This window comes from Oncorhynchus kisutch, linkage group LG13 (genome assembly GCF_002021735.2).
Source record: "Oncorhynchus kisutch isolate 150728-3 linkage group LG13, Okis_V2, whole genome shotgun sequence".
In the NCBI taxonomy this organism is placed as follows: Eukaryota; Metazoa; Chordata; class Actinopteri; order Salmoniformes; family Salmonidae; genus Oncorhynchus; species Oncorhynchus kisutch.
In genome coordinates this window covers 18,609,421-18,628,324 of record NC_034186.2, presented here as the reverse complement: position 1 = coordinate 18,628,324, position 18,904 = coordinate 18,609,421, and the positions used below count along the sequence as shown (strand labels likewise).

At 41.8% G+C, this 18,904-nt stretch overlaps 2 protein-coding genes across 9 annotated transcripts in view; one reads left to right on the top strand and one right to left on the bottom strand.

Moving 5' to 3' along the window:
* LOC109903025 (exocyst complex component 2-like) overlaps positions 1-4,390 on the top strand; it is a 109,129-nt gene extending 104,739 nt beyond the window's left edge. For all 6 annotated transcript variants that reach the window (XM_031785731.1, XM_031785734.1, XM_031785730.1 and 3 more), the window contains one exon: positions 3,805-4,390. In XM_031785731.1, the coding sequence (XP_031641591.1) occupies positions 3,805-3,898 (94 nt within the window). In that variant the 3' untranslated portion in view covers positions 3,899-4,390. The remainder of the gene's footprint in view (positions 1-3,804) is intronic.
* A 4,982-nt stretch (positions 4,391-9,372) lies between these two features.
* LOC109902787 (interferon regulatory factor 4) lies at positions 9,373-18,108 on the bottom strand. 3 transcript variants are annotated; one of them, XM_020499429.2, is made up of 9 exons: positions 18,048-18,108; positions 17,565-17,781; positions 17,097-17,283; positions 16,488-16,585; positions 15,446-15,590; positions 14,685-14,783; positions 14,179-14,559; positions 13,125-13,237; positions 9,373-10,565 (listed from the first exon to the last, which is right to left on the bottom strand). In XM_020499429.2, exons 2-9 carry the CDS (start codon positions 17,763-17,765, stop codon positions 10,383-10,385), a joined length of 1,407 nt encoding a protein of 468 aa, XP_020355018.1. In that variant the 5' UTR covers positions 17,766-17,781; positions 18,048-18,108; the 3' UTR covers positions 9,373-10,382. The 3 variants fall into 3 exon arrangements, with proteins under 3 accessions (XP_020355018.1, XP_020355019.1, XP_031641601.1); XM_020499430.2 differs by having other exon boundaries at positions 16,488-16,570; XM_031785741.1 differs by having other exon boundaries at positions 17,565-18,053.
* Positions 18,109-18,904: the final 796 nt, after the last annotated feature.

Here is an 18,904-nt window from a genome sequence, read left to right as displayed (position 1 = left end):
AGTAGCCTACCTTTGTACTCTAGAAGTTGGAAGTTTACATAGACTTAGGTTGGAGTCATTAAAACTTGTTTTTCAACCACTCCACAAATGTCTTGTTAACAAACTTTAGTTTTGGCAAGTCGGTTAGGACATCTACTTTGTGCATGACAGAAGTAATTTTTCCAACAATTGTTTACACACAAAAGATTACTTATAATTCACTGTATCATAATTCCAGTGGGTCAGAAGTTTACATACACTAAGTGCCTTTAAACAGCTTGGATAAAAAGATTGAGGGGGCTGTTTTGTTAGACTTCAGTGCAGCTTTTGACAATATCGATCATCATCATCTGCTGCTGGAAAAACGTATGTGTTATGGCTTTACACCCCCTACTATATTGTGGGTAAAGAGTTACCTGTCTAACAGAACATAGAGGGTGTTCTTTAATGGAAGTCTCCCCAACATAATCAATCTTGGCTAATGACATGCCACTGCTTTGAGTAAAGCCAGTGTGTCTATGTATGCGGATGACTCAACGATATACACATCAGCTACCACAGTGACTGAAATTACTGCAACACTTAACAAAAAGCTGCAGTTAGTTTCAGAATGGGTGGCAAGGAATACGTTTCAACCTAAATCTTTAAAAAACTAAAAGCATTGTATTTGGAACGAATTATTCACTAAACCCTAAACAACTAAATTGTGTAATTAATAATGTGGAAATTGAGCAAGTTGAGGTAGCTAAACTGCTTGGAGTAACCCTGGATCGTAAACTGTCATGGTCAAAACATGTTGATACAACAGTAGTTAAGATGGGGAGAAGTCTGTCCATAATAAAGCGCTACTCTGCCAACACTGTCAACAAGGCAGGACCTACAGACCCTAGTTTTGTCACATCTGGACTACTGTTCAGTCGTGTGGTCAGGTGTCACAAAGAGAGACTTAGGAAATTTGCCAGCGCTGCTGGTCCTCAAATGTACACGGAAAGCTAACATTAATGATATGCATGGCAATCTCTCATGGCTTGAAGTGGAGGAGAGATTGACTTCATCACTACTTGTTTTTGTAAGGAGTGTTGACATTCTGAATGCACCGAGCTGTCTGTTTTAAACTACTAGCACACAGCTCTGACACCCATGCATACTCTAGAAGACATGCCACCAGAGGTCTCTTCATAATCCCCAAGTCCAGAACAGACTATGGGAGGTGCACAGTACTACATAGAGTCATGACTAAATGGAATTCTAATCCACATCAGCTAACTGATGCAAGCAGTAGAATCAGGGGGGGGATAGAAGTACACCTTATGGAACGGCAGGGACTGTGGAGTGACACACACACAGGTACAGACACACGCATACACACACAAGTACATTGTAATATTATTGTGACACACAACGCACACGCACTCTACACACACACGTACATTGTAATATTGTTGTGTAGTGGTATCATACATTTTGTGTTGTGGATATGTGGTGGTGTGACAGTGTTATATGATGTACTGTTTTAGCTTTTGTTTTATGTGTAATACAAGTTTTAATGTGTTTGGAGTAGCTGTTGCCTTGGAAGCAGCTAATGGGGATCCCTAATAAAATACAAATACAAATAGTTTATTAACTTGATACACAGACAATGACTGCAATATTTACCATATTGAAGCAGAATGCATAAATATTAAAGATGCACTATGCAGATATCGCTCTGACATTTCCTGGTTGCTGAAATACTAATAGTTTGCCTAATTTCAGTTTGACAAAACAAGCAAGTATAGTGTAGAGAGTCATTGTACCATCCGCTGTGAAATATTTTTTCCATAACCAACAATATTGTATTTTCAACTGTTTGAAGCAACCATAAAACCATAAGTAAAATACGCAAAAATGAAACGTAAGAACAGGAAGCATAGAAAAAACACACGTGGAACCGATCTACCGCTTCTTAGACTTGCTTTGAATGAGAATGATCTATAACTCACATTTCTATGTAAATTTGGTCGGGTCGCCTAAAAAGATCGCCCAAATACAAAAGTTTGGACACGCATACTCATTCCTGGGTTTTTCTTTATTTTTGATATTTTCTACATTGTAGAATAATAGTGAAGACATCCAAACTATGAAATAACACATATGGAATCATGTAGTAACCAAAAAAGTGTTAAACAAATCAAAATATATTTTATATTTGAAATTCTTCAAAGTAGCCACCCTTTGCCTTGATGACCGCTTTGCTCACTCCTGGCATTCTCTCAACCAGCTGCATGAGGTAATGCATTTCAATTAACAGGTGTTCCTTGTTAAAAGATTATTTCCTTCTTAATGCGTTTGAGCCAATCAGTTGTGTTGTGATGAGGTAGGGGTGGTATACAGAAGATAACCCTATTTGGTAAAAGACCAAGACCATATTATGGCAAGAACAGAGCAAATAAGCAAAGAGAAATGACAGTCCATCATTACTTTAAGACATGAAGGTCAGTCAATCATTTCAAGAACTTTAAAAGAACCCATCAAGCGCTGTGATGAAACTGGCTCTGATGAGGACTGCCACAGGAAAGGAAGACCCAATGTTACCTTTGTTGCAGAGGATAAGTTCAGCCTCAGAAATTGCAGCCCAAATAAATGCTTCACAGAGGTCAAGTAACAGACATCTCAACATCAACTGTTCAGGGGGAGACTGCGTGAATCAGGCCTTCATGGTAGAATTGCCAAGAAACCCTTACTAAAGGACACCAATAATAAGAAGAGACTGGCTTGGGCCAAAAACACAAGCAATGGACATTAGACTGGTGGAAATCTGTCCTTTGGTCTGATGAGTCCAAATTTGAGATTTTTGGTTCCAACTGCCGTGTCTTTGTGAGACGCAGAGAAGGTGAACGGACGATCTCCACATGTGTGGTTCCCACCGTGAAGCATGGAGGGGGAGGTGTGATGTTGTGGGGCTGCTTTGCTGGTGACACTGTTTGGGATTTATTTAGAATTCATTGCACACTTAACCAGCATGGCTACCACAGCATTCTGCAATGATACCCATTCCATCTGGTTTGGCTTAGTGGGTCTTTCATTTGTTTTTCAACAGGAAAATGACCCAACACACCTCCAGGCTGTGTAAGGATGTTTTGACCAACAAGGAGTGTGATGGAGTGCTGCATCAGATGACCTGGCCTCTAAAATCACCCGACCTCAACCTAATTGAGATGGTTTGGGATGAGTTGGACCGCAGAGAGAAGGAAAAGCAACCAACAAGTGCTCAGCATATGTGGGAACTCCTGTTGGAAAAGCATTCCAAGTGAAGCTGGTTGAGAGAATGCCAAGCGTGTGCAAATCTGTCATCAAGGCAAAGGGTGGCTACTTTGAAGAATCTAAAATGTAACATATTTTTAGATTTGTTGAACACTTTGGTGACTACATGATTCCATATGTGTTATTTAATCATTTTGATATCTTCATTATTATTCTACAATGTAGAAAATTGTTTTAAAAACTAAAAAAACTTGAATGAATAAGTGTCCAAACTTTTGACTGGCACTGTACATATTGTAGCTTTGAATTTGAATATTCAATCAAATTTAAATATAATTTAAAAACTGAATGCAATTTTCAGTCAATTCAGTTTCAGATCCTGAAATAGAAGTTTAATTTATGAATTCAATTATTCAATTTGTGCATTAGAAATTCAAAAATATTGAATTCAAAAACAGTTTTGGTTGGTACTGAAATATCTCCAGTTGCACCCTCATTTAATATCATGATTCTACCTCTTTCTTTCCCTGCTTCCATCTCTTTTTTTTCGTTCTTTCTCTCTGTCTGTCTCTCTGTCTGTAGGTTTCTCGAGGAGTTGCTAAATAGGTTTAAGAGCAGTATGCAGCTCCAACTCACCTGTTTCCAGCCCTCTAATGTCCAGCCTGTCAAGAGATGAGCCAAACGTCTGTACGTCTCTTCAACATTAATATAATGGCATTATAGTATCTCTATCTATCAAATAATTTGCAATGCCTATTTACTTGTCTCGATAAGCTTTCACAGCCTTTTGTTCAATTGTTATAAGATCTATAGTAGACTGGAAATTTGCCTTTTCTCACACTAATCACATTTTTTATCTTAGATATGTACACTAATTTGCTGAGGGGCAATTCCACGGCAATGGAATTACGCTTTTTTCACCTTAAAATCTATGCCAAAAAAAACATTTATTTCAAAACTTAAACAAACTCTACTACTCTTTGCACAGGGATGACTTTCAACAATCCACTGAAAAAATATACAAATTTAGTGGAAGAACATTCCAGATGCAAACTTTGGTAACAGAATTGTGGTAAAATCTCCCTCAGGCTTTTATGCGGCAATGTTTTCCAAAAACCCAGTTAAATATCTGCTCCTAATTAAGATTGAAAGACGTCTGCAGAAATCACCTATGAAATGACACCTTGAGTTTGATCAAATCTATTTTTGTTATTGAAATACAGTAAGTGAAGTGGATTTACACCTGGTTACAGAATTAAAGTAAAGAACAAACTAATGTCATGTCTGGAATACACTGCCATCAGACACACATAACTGCACCACATATCACACTTTCACAAAATGCTTGAAGACATGGCTAAAGGTCAATCAGATTTGTGAACATGGTCCCTAGCTGTGTGTTGCCACTCCATGTTGTCTGTTGTCTGTAGCTTGTGAGGTGTGGAAACACTTTGTTGCTTTTATGAATTTTGTCTTGCTGCTTTTTGTTTTATGCTGCTCTGTCTGTATGCTATGTCTTGCTTGTTCTATGTTGCTATTGTCTATATTGTAATTGTTTTTAATAACCTGCCCAGGGACTGCGGTTGAAAATTAGCCGGTTGGCTAAAACCGGCACTTTTACTGAAATGTTGATTAATGTGCACTGTCCCTGTAAAAATAAAAATGAACTCAAACTCAAACTCATGGGTCCCTGATCTGTACTATACAGAAATGCATAATTATGGATTTGAATGTCATTCACCTAATGTTTCACAAGTTTGGACATCACAGTACAGCACAATAAAGCACAGCAGAGTAGAGTATAGTTAAGTACATACAGTACATTCTTAACTGACTTGCTTAGTTAAATAAAGGTTAAAACATCCAACCACATAAATACTGCAAAACCGCAACCATCCACCTACAACCGAATCTGTCCTATATTTTTTTACAGCCAGTATGGAATTAGCAGAGACCACTCCTCTTGCTGTCTATCTTGCAGAACGGTTCACAACTTCCTACCCTACCCCACTCTACTAACACCCCATCCCTGTCTAACTGGCCCTACCTTATACTAGTGCCAGACTATGTGTGAGCTGTGAGTGCAATGATCTCCTGAATTGATGCAGTGGCTAATCTATGGCTGGGGTTCTACCGTCTATGGGACAGAGATGTCTCTCTAACGTTCACTCATTCACTGTCTCTGCACAACCTTCTATGGGACAAGCCTAATCAAGGTCAAGGACACTGTATGGTCTGAGTGAGGGGTTGGGTAGGGTGTGAGTAGATATGACAATGGCAGCAATGTGTAATAAACCATTCAATAAGGTAGTATGTTACAGTGATAAGGTGAAAAGTGACAGGTCACAAGAACAGAATCAATTTAAATGTGTATTTTAATTGGCAGGTCTTTTAATTTGAGGACAGAACAGCACTGAAACATTTTCAGACAAATTCCACATATAACACATAATGACACACCTGCAGTTTCTTTATGAACATTCAGAGAGCTGTTGGCTGGCTCTGCCATATTTCTTAGGAGGAGAGAGTAGAGACAGTCCTGCCTCTAAAACCAGCCTAGCCAAAAGGGACTGGATGCTGATTGGAGAATATTATAATTAGCATGATTCTACAGTAGAGGGACTGCCCAGATTAACCATGTAATTACTCTGGGTCTTTCCATCAAAAAGAACCCATGAGCACCAAAACATTAAGTTTATAGGACCATATAAGATTGAGTGTCAAATGAAAGTGAAGAGTCAATATTATTGGCAAATTAAGTCATAGATACCTTTTTCAGCCATTTTCCATCTTAAAAATGAGGCATAAGTAAATGCTTTGATTTCTGGATAAACAGATGGAAAAGGGGTCTTAAAAACAACATCTATCAGAAAAAGTCTTAAAATGTATTATAAATACATCAAAACACAATAATGTTGATGTAAATTACCCTGCCAACTAATATCAACACTTATATTTAGTTTTGGAGGAATTGTTTTCCCGTCTTTAATTTGAAGAAATATTGCCTTGTAATTCTGTTACCAAATACCCACATACTGTATCATCAATTATAGTGATTTTACTGATATCAATTTTGTTCATGAATTATTAAGTGATTAAAACTCAAAAACAATTACAAAAACATCTAACAGAATTACAGCAACTGAATTGACTACAATGGGAAATCTCAATAGTCACAAACCACAGTTGGGAGCCCTGCTACTGTCATTCCTTCCACTGGCATACTGTTATATTCAGCAACCCCTTCCTCCCTTTGCCTCTCTCTCTCATCTGAAGTTATGTCACCTCTCCCAGCTCTTACTGACACCTACCCATCAGCCCCCTCAATTTTTAATTGACTGTAACCAGCAGCCTCACTCACTGAGCACTGACCGACACGAGACGTCCATGGACGTTGAAAAGTAGTTGAAAGTTGGTCAGTCCACCCTGGCCTTGATGTTAACGACAGATGGAAGGGACCAAATCTGAATCTATCATTGACGTACAGTGGGGCAAAAAAGTATTTAGTCAGCCACCAATTGTGCAAGTTCTCCCACTTAAAAAGATGAGAGAGGCCTGTAATTTTCATCATAGGTACACTTCAACTATGACAGACAAAATTAGAAAAAAAAATCCAGAAAATCACATTGTAGGATTTATAATGAATTTATTTGCAAATTATGGTGGAAAATAAGTATTTGGTCAATAACAAAAGTTTATCTCAATACTTTGTTATATACCCTTTGTTGGCAATGACAGAGGTCAAAAGTTTTCTGTAAGTCTTCACAAGCTTTTCACACACTGTTGCTGGTATTTTGGCCCATTCCTCCATGCAGATCTCCTCTAGAGCAGAGATGTTTTGGGGCTGTTGCTGGGCAACACAGACTTTCAACTCCCTCCAAAGATTTTCTATGGGGTTGAGATCTGGAGACTGGCTAGGCCACTCCAGGACCTTGAAATGCTTCTTACGAAGCTACTCCTTCATTGCCCGGGCGGTGTGTTTGGGATCATTGTCATGCTGAAAGACCCAGCCACGACCCAGCCGCGTGATTCATCACTCCAGAGAACACGTTTCCACTGCTCCAGAGTCCAATAGCGGCAAGCTTGGCATTGCGCATGGTGATCTTAGGCTTGTGTCTGGCTGCTCAGCCATGATAACCCATTTCATGATGCTCCCAACGAACAGTTCTTCTGCTGAATTTGCTTCCAGGGACGGTTTGGAACTCGATAGTGAGTGTTGCAACCAAGGACAGATGATTTTGACAAGCTTCAGCACTTGCCGGTACTGTTCTGTGAGCTTGTGTGGCCTACCACTTTGCAGCTGAGCCGTTATTGCTCCTAGACCTTTTCACTTTTTCACAATAACAGCACTTACAGTTGACCAGGGCAGCTCTAGCAGGGCAGACATGTTACGAACTGACTTGTTGGAAAAGTAGCATCCTATGACGGTGCCACATTGAAAGTCAATGAGCTCTTCAGTACAGGCCAATCTCCTGTCAGTGTTTGTCTATGGAGATTGCATGGCTCTGTACTAATTTTTATACACCTGTCAGCATGGGTGTGGCTGAAATAGCCGAATCCAAGAATTTAGCCGCTAATCTAACCAAAAATTATAATAAAATATGAGATTGAAATGTTCTTATCGACAAAACAAACCCAAAAATGTGCTAATCTTCTCATTGCCACTATCAACTGATCGAGAAAAAGCTAAGCCAAATTGCATCGTGTGAGCTACATTATCAACAGCAGCACCATAACCCCATGCCAGGCAGGGGAAATTTCATCAGCAGCACCATAACCCCAGGCCAGGCAGGGGACATTTCATCAGCAGCACCATAACCCCAGGCAGGGGACATTATCATCAGCGGCACCATAACCCCAGGCCAGGCAGGGGACATTATCATCAGCAGAACCATAACCCCAGGCAGGGGACATGATCATCAGCAGCACCATACCCCCAGGCCAGGCAAGGGACATTATCATCAGCAGCACCATAACCCCAGGCCAGGCAGGGGACATTATCATCAGCAGAACCATAACCCCAGGCCAGGCAGGGGACATTTCATCAGCAGCACCATAACCCCAGGCAGGGGACATTATCATCAGCAGAACCATAACCCCAGGCGAGGCAGGGGAAAAGCCATTTAGACTGCGGTTGTTTTGATTCTCTCTTCTTTCTGGTCTGTTCTAAACTTAGTGTCCACCCACGGATTCATTCACATCAGCAGTATGTTCAAAGCCCTCAGGTCTCATCCTTCCACAACCGGTACTGTTTACACCCGGAGACGTGAGGTGGGGAGGGGAGTTTTTACACCACACTGTTCCATTTGGGACGCAGGTGAAAACATGTTTACATCAATCAAGGTGGATTCTTTGAAATAGGTGATTTTGGTAATAAGGCTGTAATGGGAAGAACCACAGGTTACATAGGGATTGTGTAGGTAGGTGGTGGAACAAATGGTCAAACAAGTTCATTTATTTTCTTTGATCATTCTTATCAGACATCTTATAAACCTGTTGTATGGTGTCTCATCCTTAAGGGTGGTTCAACTCTGTCCTTCCTTACAATGGTACACCTGTTCACTAATGGTTGTTATACATATCAGTGTAATTTAGAAGACTTTTTAATCTATAACCATTTCCCCCCCAAAATATAGTACATTGTTACTATTACATATATTACAGCATATTACAATTGAAAGTACTACCCAGTCTTATTTACTTTATCAGTACTACCCAGTCTTGTTTACTCTATCAGTCAGCCAGTGATTGAGAATTCTACTCAGGGTTTTTCACTGTTCTTCCATGGAAATTGAAATGTAGTCAGCGCATGTAGAGGCACCCCAGGAAACACTTGTATCAGTTCTAAACGCTAAGGCTCTTAGGGCCCCGTTGGGATGGAAAGAGTGGCCAACCTCTTCCTCTTCCCCCTGGTGATGTCATCACACATTGTTTATGACAGCGTTCTCCTGTGAGTGTGTTTGATTAACCAGCGTCATCCTGCATCTGAACCAGGCTTCCTGTAAACAGACGCACAAAAGCACACACACACACACACACGTAAACACATGCACACATCCGAAGGATGTCACTTCACCACAAATCCCTTGTCTAACATGAGCCCTCTAGCTATTTGATTGAGTGTCTATGTATGTCTCAAAAAATGCAAAATTTTTGCGTTGGTACAATCTTTTATTTTTCTATTACAGAACATGTTCCGTATGTATGACAGACTGAGCTTATTGAAGGGTTCAGCATGCTAGTCAGTGTTTCAGAGTGGTTCAATCTCGCTGAGTTTATCGAAGATTCAGCATGCTAGTCAGTGTTTCAGAGTGGTTCAATCTCGCTGAGTTTATCGAAGATTCAGCATGCTAGTCAGTGTTTCAGAGTGGTTCAATCTCGCTGAGTTTATCGAAGATTCAGCATGCTAGTCAGTGTTTCAGTGTGGTTCAATCTCACTGAGTTTATCGAAGATTCAGCATGCTAGTCAGTGTTTCAGTGTGGTTCAATCTCAGAGGCCGTCTTTGGTCATCTCTATTACAGTATTCCTTATTATTCAGTATTGATGCTGGGAAATCTACATACAGTAGTAGCAACAGTAGTCAGGTAAAATGTCTAACATAGTTACAGAAGAAATTGAGCAAACACAATTAAGTACATAAAAAAACCTGTCAATACAATCACTACAGCTGTCAGTTCTTTTGCTGTCAGAAAGTGGACGTTGAAACACAAAATGTCAATCAAGTTTGAGTCTCTACGGCCAAAGGACGGCTCCCTGAGTTGTTGAAATCAAGTTTGTTCCAAATCAAATTTGGAACATTGATTCCCTCGAGTCCTTACAACACACAAACACATCTACAATATACAACTATCTGTTACAATCTCTTCAGTGGTCCCGGGGTATGTTCCTCCATAGCCTGGCTTGGTTCAATTCAGTCTGGCCTGGCTTGGTTCAGTCTGGCCTGCCTAGGTTCAGTTCAGTCTGGCTTGGTTCAGTTCAACCTGGGTTGGTTCAGTTTGTCTTGGATTGGAGTGGCATAGTTCTGCTTCGGCTTTGAGTGAAATCTGGGATCCAGAGAACAGGGAAACGACTCTCCTCCTCTCCGCAGGCTTTCTCCCATCTCCTCCTCTCCCCATATCCTGCACCGCAGTCTGACTGTGATCAGAGCTGGCCAAATATGTCAGTCCTGCAGGGTGTTGCTATGGTGATGCGTGATGACCCTCTGGTAGTCCTCGGTTAAAGCAGGTGTCATGCTGTGTTCCGTGACCCCTGGGAGGGAGAGGTCGTAGCTGCGGTAGTAGTGTCCGCTGGTCTGCTGGTGCTGGGTGTAGTATAGGAGTTGCCTGGCAAACATGGGCTCCACCTGCAGGGGCGGAGGGGAACAGCAGGGATCAGTACTGGTGTCACTGGGAGCCGGTGGTAATGGGGCATAGACACGGGACGTAGGGGCGCTGAGGGAGCTGCAGCAACCCCTGATAAATACCCCCCCGAAAAATGTTTTTTACTAAATTTATACATTACCGTTCAAAAGTTGAACAACAGTTTTCAGCTGTGCTAACATAATTTCAAAAAGGTTTTCTCATGATCAATTAGCCTTTTAAAATGACAAACTTGGATTAGCTAACACAACGTGCCATTGAAACACAGGAGTGATGTTTTCTGATAACGGGCTCTGTACGCCTATGTAGATATTCCATTAAAAATCAGCCGTTTCCAGCTTCAATAGTCATTTACAACATTAACAATGTCTACACTGTATTTCTGATCAATTTCATGTTATTTTAATGGACAAAAAAAACCAAGGACATTTCGAAGTGACCCCAAACTTTTGAATGGTAGTGTATATACAGTACCAGTCCAAAGGTTGGACATACCTACTCATTCAAGGGTTTTTCTTTTTACTATTTACCACGTTGTAGAATAATAGTGAAGACATCAAAACTATGAAATAACACATATAACACTGTACATAATTCCATTTGTGTTATTTCATAGTTGTGATGTCTTCACTATAATTCTACAATGTAGAAAACAGTCCAAATAAAGAAAAACCCTTGAATGAGTAGGTGTGTCCAAACTTTGGACTGGTACTGTATATTTAACAAAAAAATTGTGCACTAGGCCTTTATTACTCCTGTATTAGGGTAGACAATTACCTGTCATCAGAGCAGTGAAAATGCCAACTTTCTTCTCTTTGCATTGTTGGGAAGGGCCCGTAAGTAAGTGTTTCCCTGTTAGTCTACACCAGTGGTGGAAAAAGTACCCAACTGTCATACTTGAGTATGAGTATAGATCTCTTAATAGAACGTTCCTCAAGTAAAAGTGAAAGTCACCCAGTAAAATACTACTTTAGTAAAAGTCTAAAAGTATTTGGTTCTAAATATACTTAAGTATCAAAAGTAAATGTCAGCTCTAAAATATACTTAAGTATCAAAAGTAGAAATATAAATCATTTCAAAATCCTTATATTAATCAAAGCAGACGACACCATTTTCTTGTTTTAAAAATGTACGATTAGCTAGGGGCACACTCCAACACTCAGATATCATTTACAGATAGCTAGGGGCACACTCCAACACTCAGATATCATTTACAGATAGCTAGGGGCACACCCCAACACTCAGATATAATTTACAGATAGCTAGGGGCACACTCCAACACTCAGATATCATTTACAGATAGCTAGGGGCACACTCCAACACTCAGATATCATTTACAGATAGCTAGGGGCACACTCCAACACTCAGATATCATTTACAGATAGCTAGGGGCACACTCCAACACTCAGATGTCATTTACAGATAGCTAGGGGCACACCCCAACACTCAGATATCATTTACAGATAGCTAGGGGCACACCCCAACACTCAGATATCATTTACAGATAGCTAGGGGCACACCCAAACACTCAGATATCATTTACAGATAGCTAGGGGCACACCCCAACACTCAGATATCATTTACAGATAGCTAGGGGCACACCCAAACACTCAGATATCATTTACAGATAGCTAGGGGCACACCCCAACACTCAGATATCATTTACAGATAGCTAGGGGCACACACCAACACTCAGATATCATTTACAGATAGCTAGGGGCACACCCCAACACTCAGATATCATTTACAGATAGCTAGGGGCACACCCCAACACTCAGATATCATTTACAGATAGCTAGGGGCACACCCCAACACTCAGGTATCATTTACAGATAGCTAGGGGCACACCCCAACACTCAGATATCATTTACAGATAGCTAGGGGCACACTCCAACACTCAGATATCATTTACAGATAGCTAGGGGCACACTCCAACACTCAGATATCATTTACAGATAGCTAGGGGCACACTCCAACACTCAGATATCATTTACAGATAGCTAGGGGCACACCCCAACACTCAGATATCATTTACAGATAGCTAGGGGCACACCCCAACACTCAGATATCATTTACAAATGATGCATTTGTGTTTAGTGAGTCAGAGTCAGTAGGGATGCCACGTGTTATCTTGATAAGTGTGTCAATTGGACCATTTTCCTGTCCTGCTAAGCATTCATCATGTAACGAGTACTTTTGAGTGTCAGGGAAATGTATGCTGTAAAAAGTACATTATTTTCTTTAGGAATGTAGTGAAGTAAAAGTGAAAGTTGTCAAAAATATAAAAAGTAAAGTACAGATTTCCAAAAAACGACTTAAGATGTACTTTAAAGTATTTTTACTTATGTACTTTACACCACTGGTCTACACCTATTGTTTACGAAGCATGTGACAAATACAGTTTGATTTTAGTAGAATGGAGGGAGGTTAGGGGGTGGAAAGAGGGCCAGGTTTAGGGGATGGGGTTTGGGTAAAGTAGAGAGAGTGGCTGAATACAGGTAGTAGAGGTCATATTAATATTAGGTGATAGTTATATACTGTACCTGTACAGTGAGGGTCCTCCTCTGTCTCTGTGGGTCCAGACACTCGTCTCCAAAACTCAGCAGCACCTGGAGACGTGGAGGGGGCCGGCCGTGGAGGGCATAGCCCTGCAGCTCTGGTAGACAGAGAAATAAGTGGTTAATAGGGTCTAGATGGTTAAGTTAGGTACAGAGGAGAGACGTGGCGGGCATAGCCCTGCAGCTCTGAGACAAACAGGGAGGGAGGTGAGGTGAGGTGGAAATGGTTAGATTAGGTACAGAGGAGAGACGTGGTGGGCATAGCCCCGCAGCTCTGAGACAAACAGGGAGGGAGGGAGGTGAGGTGGAAATGGTTAGATTAGGTACAGAGGAGAGACGTGGTGGGCATAGCCCCGCAGCTCTGAGACAAACAGGGAGGGAGGTGAGGTGAGGTGGAGATGGTTAGATTAGGTACAGAGGAGAGACGTGGTGGGCATAGCCCCGCAGCTCTGAGACAAACAGGGAGGGAGGTGAGGTGAGGTGGAGATGGTTAGGTACAGAGGAGAGGTGTGGAGGGGGCCTACTGTGAAGGTCATAGCCCTGCAGCTCCGAGACAAACAGGGAGGGAGAGAGGTGAGGTAGAGATGGATAGGTAGAGAGGACAGATTGCAGGGAGGGAGAAAGAGGGTAGGGTTGTGTATATAGATCGGTTCGCAGGGAGGGGACATTGGGTCGATAAAGGGTTAATACATTTTGGTCAAAGGGAATTCTTATGAGCTGGTGTGGTGGTGAGTTTAGAGGTTGTGTGACTGGATGGAAACCCCTGGTTCTATATGCAAATTAGACCAATCAGGCTGAACACATCTGTGGTAGGTGGGTGGGGATGAGGTCACTACTGTGTGTCATGTGTCATTCTTAAAAGTGTGTGTTGGGGATTATGGAGGTAATCTCGTCATATTTCAAGGAAATGAGGACGTATCTGCTTCCTGTTCATGACCAGGAAACAGCATGACAACAGAGAGTGGTTTGGTTTGCCAGTGAATGTGACACGTGCGTGGGTGCATGCCCGCCTGCCTGCTTGCAGTGTACGTTAACTCACCTGCAAAGTAGTCCTGTGTATGCAGTAGTTTACAGGTGTGTTCTCTCTCCAGCTTGTTGGGTTTATCTCCGTAGGGCGATAACCCTCCCTCCCAGAACACTCTCTCCTGGCACAGCCGACGAGCGTAGAGGCCATCTGGGGCCATCCATAGCAGCACGCCCCTCTCCAGGGTACCACCAGGTGGGCTGGGAGGGCACTCCTCCCCCCTCCCCAGGGCTGGGAGGCTGTCCAGGGGTAGGGGCACCAGGTCTGGACCTCCAGTGGGGGAATAGAGCTTGTCGTCTGGGGAGCAGGGAGTGATGCGACAGCCTTCAGGACTAGAGGTGGTCACCTCCCTCCACAATGAGTCCCGGTAGAACACCGACACATGTAACCGCATATCTGGGGTGGAGGAGGGAGTAATGGTCAGAGCTAACACAATATAATACCAATTACGTGGAACAAAATATATTATTGGCAAGTCATACGTGAAGTAAATAAGTGTGTGTGTACACTGTATATTGTACCTGAGAGTGCCTCGGCTGATCTCATGCTGGTGTCCAGTGTGAAGGAGGAGGGCTGGCCATCAGTAGGGTAGGTGTAGAAGGACCCTGTGATCTGGTACCCTGCAAACACAGAGAGACAGTACCTGAATAAAGGCACTTATTCCAACACACAACAGAACGGCATACACACAAATATCATGGGTCGAATCGACAATCGCGTGAAAAGCAAGTTATTTGAGCAATGTCAAGTTAGCATGTAGGCCCATGTGAACATAACTTCCACCACCTGAATAGCTGGTTGACCCTCACCAACTGGGCCACCTGGTCCACGATACATTTTCTAATTCATAGTGCATAGTCTATCGTCCTAGAACGGAAAATTGCTCTTTACACTCTCTGCACACACTCATATCCTGACTCTTTCATTTACATAATTCCCCCACCGCACATCATCCTGTAAAAAAATAGTTTATTTATTTATACATCTCTACATACATCATTTATAATGTAACTTAGTGTTTATAGTGTAGCTTGTAATTCTTAGCTTACAGTCTACATAGTGTACATACCACATGGATTTGTGTAAACTCTGCTTCTACATACAGTATGTTGTCTGTATATCCTGTTTATTGTGGCTGCACCAATTCACCAAGTCAAATTCCTGTACATGCAAATGTATTTGGTGAATAAAGGTTATTCTGACTACACATCTACACACCCTAAATTACATTCTCTCATACAAACAAACATGGATGCTGTGGTATTGGTGGTATTGGGCCTACCGTTGTCCATGCTGGGGCCCTGGGCCCAGGGTAGGCTGCGTGAGGGGTAGGAACACTGGGCATAGGGCAGCTCAGGGAGCGAGGTCTGCTCTGGAAGATAGTCCCTCATCCAGCCTCGCTCTGCACTGGACATGTACCCAGACATCTACACACATAGAGACAGGGATATACCTCTCAGTCAACCATCACATCTGCACACATAGAGACAGGGATATACCTCTCAGTCAACCATCACATCTGCACACATAGAGACAGGGATATACCTCTCAGTCAACCATCACATCTACACACATAGAGACAGGGATATACCTCTCAGTCAACCATCACATCTACACACATAGAGACAGGGATATACCTCTCAGTCAACCATCACATCTGCACACATAGAGACAGAGATTTGTGCAGCTGTCTCGCTCTCTCTCTCGCACGCACACACACACACACACACATACACACACACACACACACACACGCACGCAGTGTTGGGAGTAGTGAACTACATGTAGTTCAACTAGTAATTTATCTAGTAGTAGCTTAGTGGGAGTTGAACTATGTTCAAATGTAGATAGTGTTTTTAGTAGTTAATTACTTTTTTGCCATGTAGCTAACTACTGGAACTACACACAACTTTTTTTGCCATGTAGCTAACTACTGGAACTACACACAACTTTTTTTGCAAAAAGAAAAGATGGGTGAAGTAGAGAATTTCCTTTCTTTTTTGGCATCAGACATGGCTAATTCTCACTTTAAACACAGTTTGTGTTAAATAGGCTAAATGACACATTCTGTTAATATCTGTCTCCAGAGTGATCTGTCTTGCAATCTGTATTCTATGCCATTTGACATGTAGTTTTGATACTTTTTCACAGTAACTTTAGTTAAACTATATGTTTCTTAAGGGGAGCTTTAGTGTAGCTTAACTTCTTCCAGTGTGAAGTAATTGGTTAACTATATTTCTGAATATCTTCCCCAACACTACACACACACACACACACACACACACACACACACACACACACACACACACACTTGTAATAGTTACCTGAGTCTGTAGGGCGGGGTAGGAGGGGTGCATGGGATAGCTCGGGGGAGTCTGCGGGCTGCCACCATCCTCCTGTTTGGATCCTGATAGCAAGAAATCTGTTACACAGGAGGAATAATTTAAACAAAACACAGACACACACACATTCATTGTGCTCTCAATGTTCATGAGAGAATAATACCTTCATTATTACACATGCACAAGTATAATCAGGACTTTATCCTACAGTTGGCTGTAACTAATTCACAGTGTGTTGTGGTTTGGCAGCCTGATTATCCAGCATACTGATGTGTATTTGTACAGAACTCACTGGCCCCTATCAAAACCCTATCAAAACCCTACCCCCCTATCAAAACCCAATCACTCCCCCCCCCTTACAAAAAACCCATCGGGGCATTCAGTGAGTGGGTGGCATCTCTGTTTCCTACTGAATGGTGGTGTACAGTATATGATAAAAACAAGAAGTTGATTTTATAACTTTCGATAACTTATTTTCATCCTTTTCATTCATACAACTATTATTGCATGTATTGGAATGCCACTTAAATGTATAGAATACTGGGTAGAATTGATAGAATTCTAGAATTTATAGAATATAATTATACTGACGTCTCTTGGCGCCCTCGGGTATGATCCGGTAGACTTTGTAGGGGTCTGAGATGTCCAGTTGACTCTTTTCCACGAGCTCTTCGAAATCGTTACTTTTGTTGAGTGCGCACCGCAGGCGCGTCTTCCACGTAGGCGGGTCAGGTTTGTCGATGCCCTCGCGAAACTTGCCCTTAAACAGCGCCCAAGCCTGCAGGAATGTCACACAAAGCTGAGCCGTGAGATATGGGTAACGAATCACCGGTGCAGTTGTGAATGAGTTGAAGACAAGTCCTGTGCTTCTGGGATTTGGCACAACCTACCCAAAGCGCACGAACTGAACTCATCTAATAGTCTAATAGTTCTGTTTGCAACCAACACAACTAAATGTCCAATATTTTGGTCAAGTGTATAATACACATCTCTAACAAATGCAGTACGTAAATGCAATAGCTGAGAGACATTCCGTTGAGGCCCCGTATAATACAGTACCTTGAAGAGAGCGGCATCCTCGTCTCGGTTGTAGTCCTGCTTGCCTGCGTGCTTCCACGGTATCCTAAAGATGCTCTTGTCGTCGTTCTCCCACACGAGGCCTGCGTACTTCCCGGTGTCAACCTGCTCGATCAGCCACGAGCGGAGCTTCCCGTTTCCACAGCTCACTGTAGACATGCCGTAGTCCGAATCCGGATTCATCTCTAGCCAAGAGACACTGTAGACAAGCACTCAGATATTTAGTCTCCAAATGATCCAGCACACATACATTTTCCTAAAAATGTCTGCAAAAATATTATGGCTAGATTTTTTTTATGTCAAATTGCTTGCGTAAACTTGCAGCTCAATTATGTACATTTTATTAAAATAATTAAATAATAGGCTACATTCACTTTTGAAAAAGTTTAATTGGATGTGAACTTATCTTTTGCTGCAGGTAGCCTATATGTTTTAGAGGGAGCAGAGCAAGTGTCCATGACTTACCTCTGAAACTCGAAACCCCTTTGAGTTTTGAAATCAATCAGTCTCGAAAGATCATAATGCAGCGTGACAACTTAATTTAAATCATAGTTGTGGAGTGGGCGGGGCGGGGCGAGTAGAGAGATGTGCACCTGCTACGTTCTGTGAACCTTATCTGCGCAAACCTCCCGTAAACAGCAGGGGGAAGTCCTCACCGGACACCCGCAATCCTGGAAAGTGGGAAAATCTATTCACCGTAGTAGAGAGCAAAACAATTCTTTGAAGTTATATAAACCCATGTAATGGGCTAAATATAAGCATACATCCTGCCAGTGATATTTTATGTTCATGATACAAATCAAGCATACATCCTGCCAGTGATATTTTATGCTCATGACACAAATCGGTTGGCCTAATTCCCTGTCCAAGAAGTGCAATTGATATAGCCTCAAGGATTGGGAAAACTTGATCTCAAATAAGCCTGAAGATGTAAGAAGCATACTGGGTGCCTAATTCTTCAACTAAGGCATATTGCAAAAAAAGTAAGTAGCCTAGGTATAATCATTGTAATTACTAAAGTCATGGGGTAATTATGATTGTAATAAAGAATATTGCCTTCCTGTGGAGAACAAATTGAAATGTAGCTGAGCTTGCAAAGTCATATACCACTTGAAAACAGTAGACACGTTTTGTTTCTTTTTAAATAATATGTCAGAATGGTCAATAAAAAACTATCTTGAAAATACATACAATCAAAATGATGTTGGTCTATAAAGATGCAGTGCTGAGTTTCATATAATAATTACACACAAACCCACACAACACTCACACAACACCCACACAACACTCACACAACACTCACACAACACCCACACAACACT

Coding starts and splice junctions, on each gene's coding strand:
- LOC109902787 (XM_020499429.2), bottom strand. CDS start 17,765: ATGAATCCGGATTCGGACTACGGCATGTCTACAGTGAGCTGTGGAAAC. Junction 16,586..17,096: donor ACCCGAGGGCGCCAAGAGAC/GTCAGTATAATT, acceptor CCTGTGTAACAG/ATTTCTTGCTATCAGGATCC. Junction 15,591..16,487: donor ACCCCGCCCTACAGACTCAG/GTAACTATTACA, acceptor CTATGTGTGTAG/ATGTCTGGGTACATGTCCAG.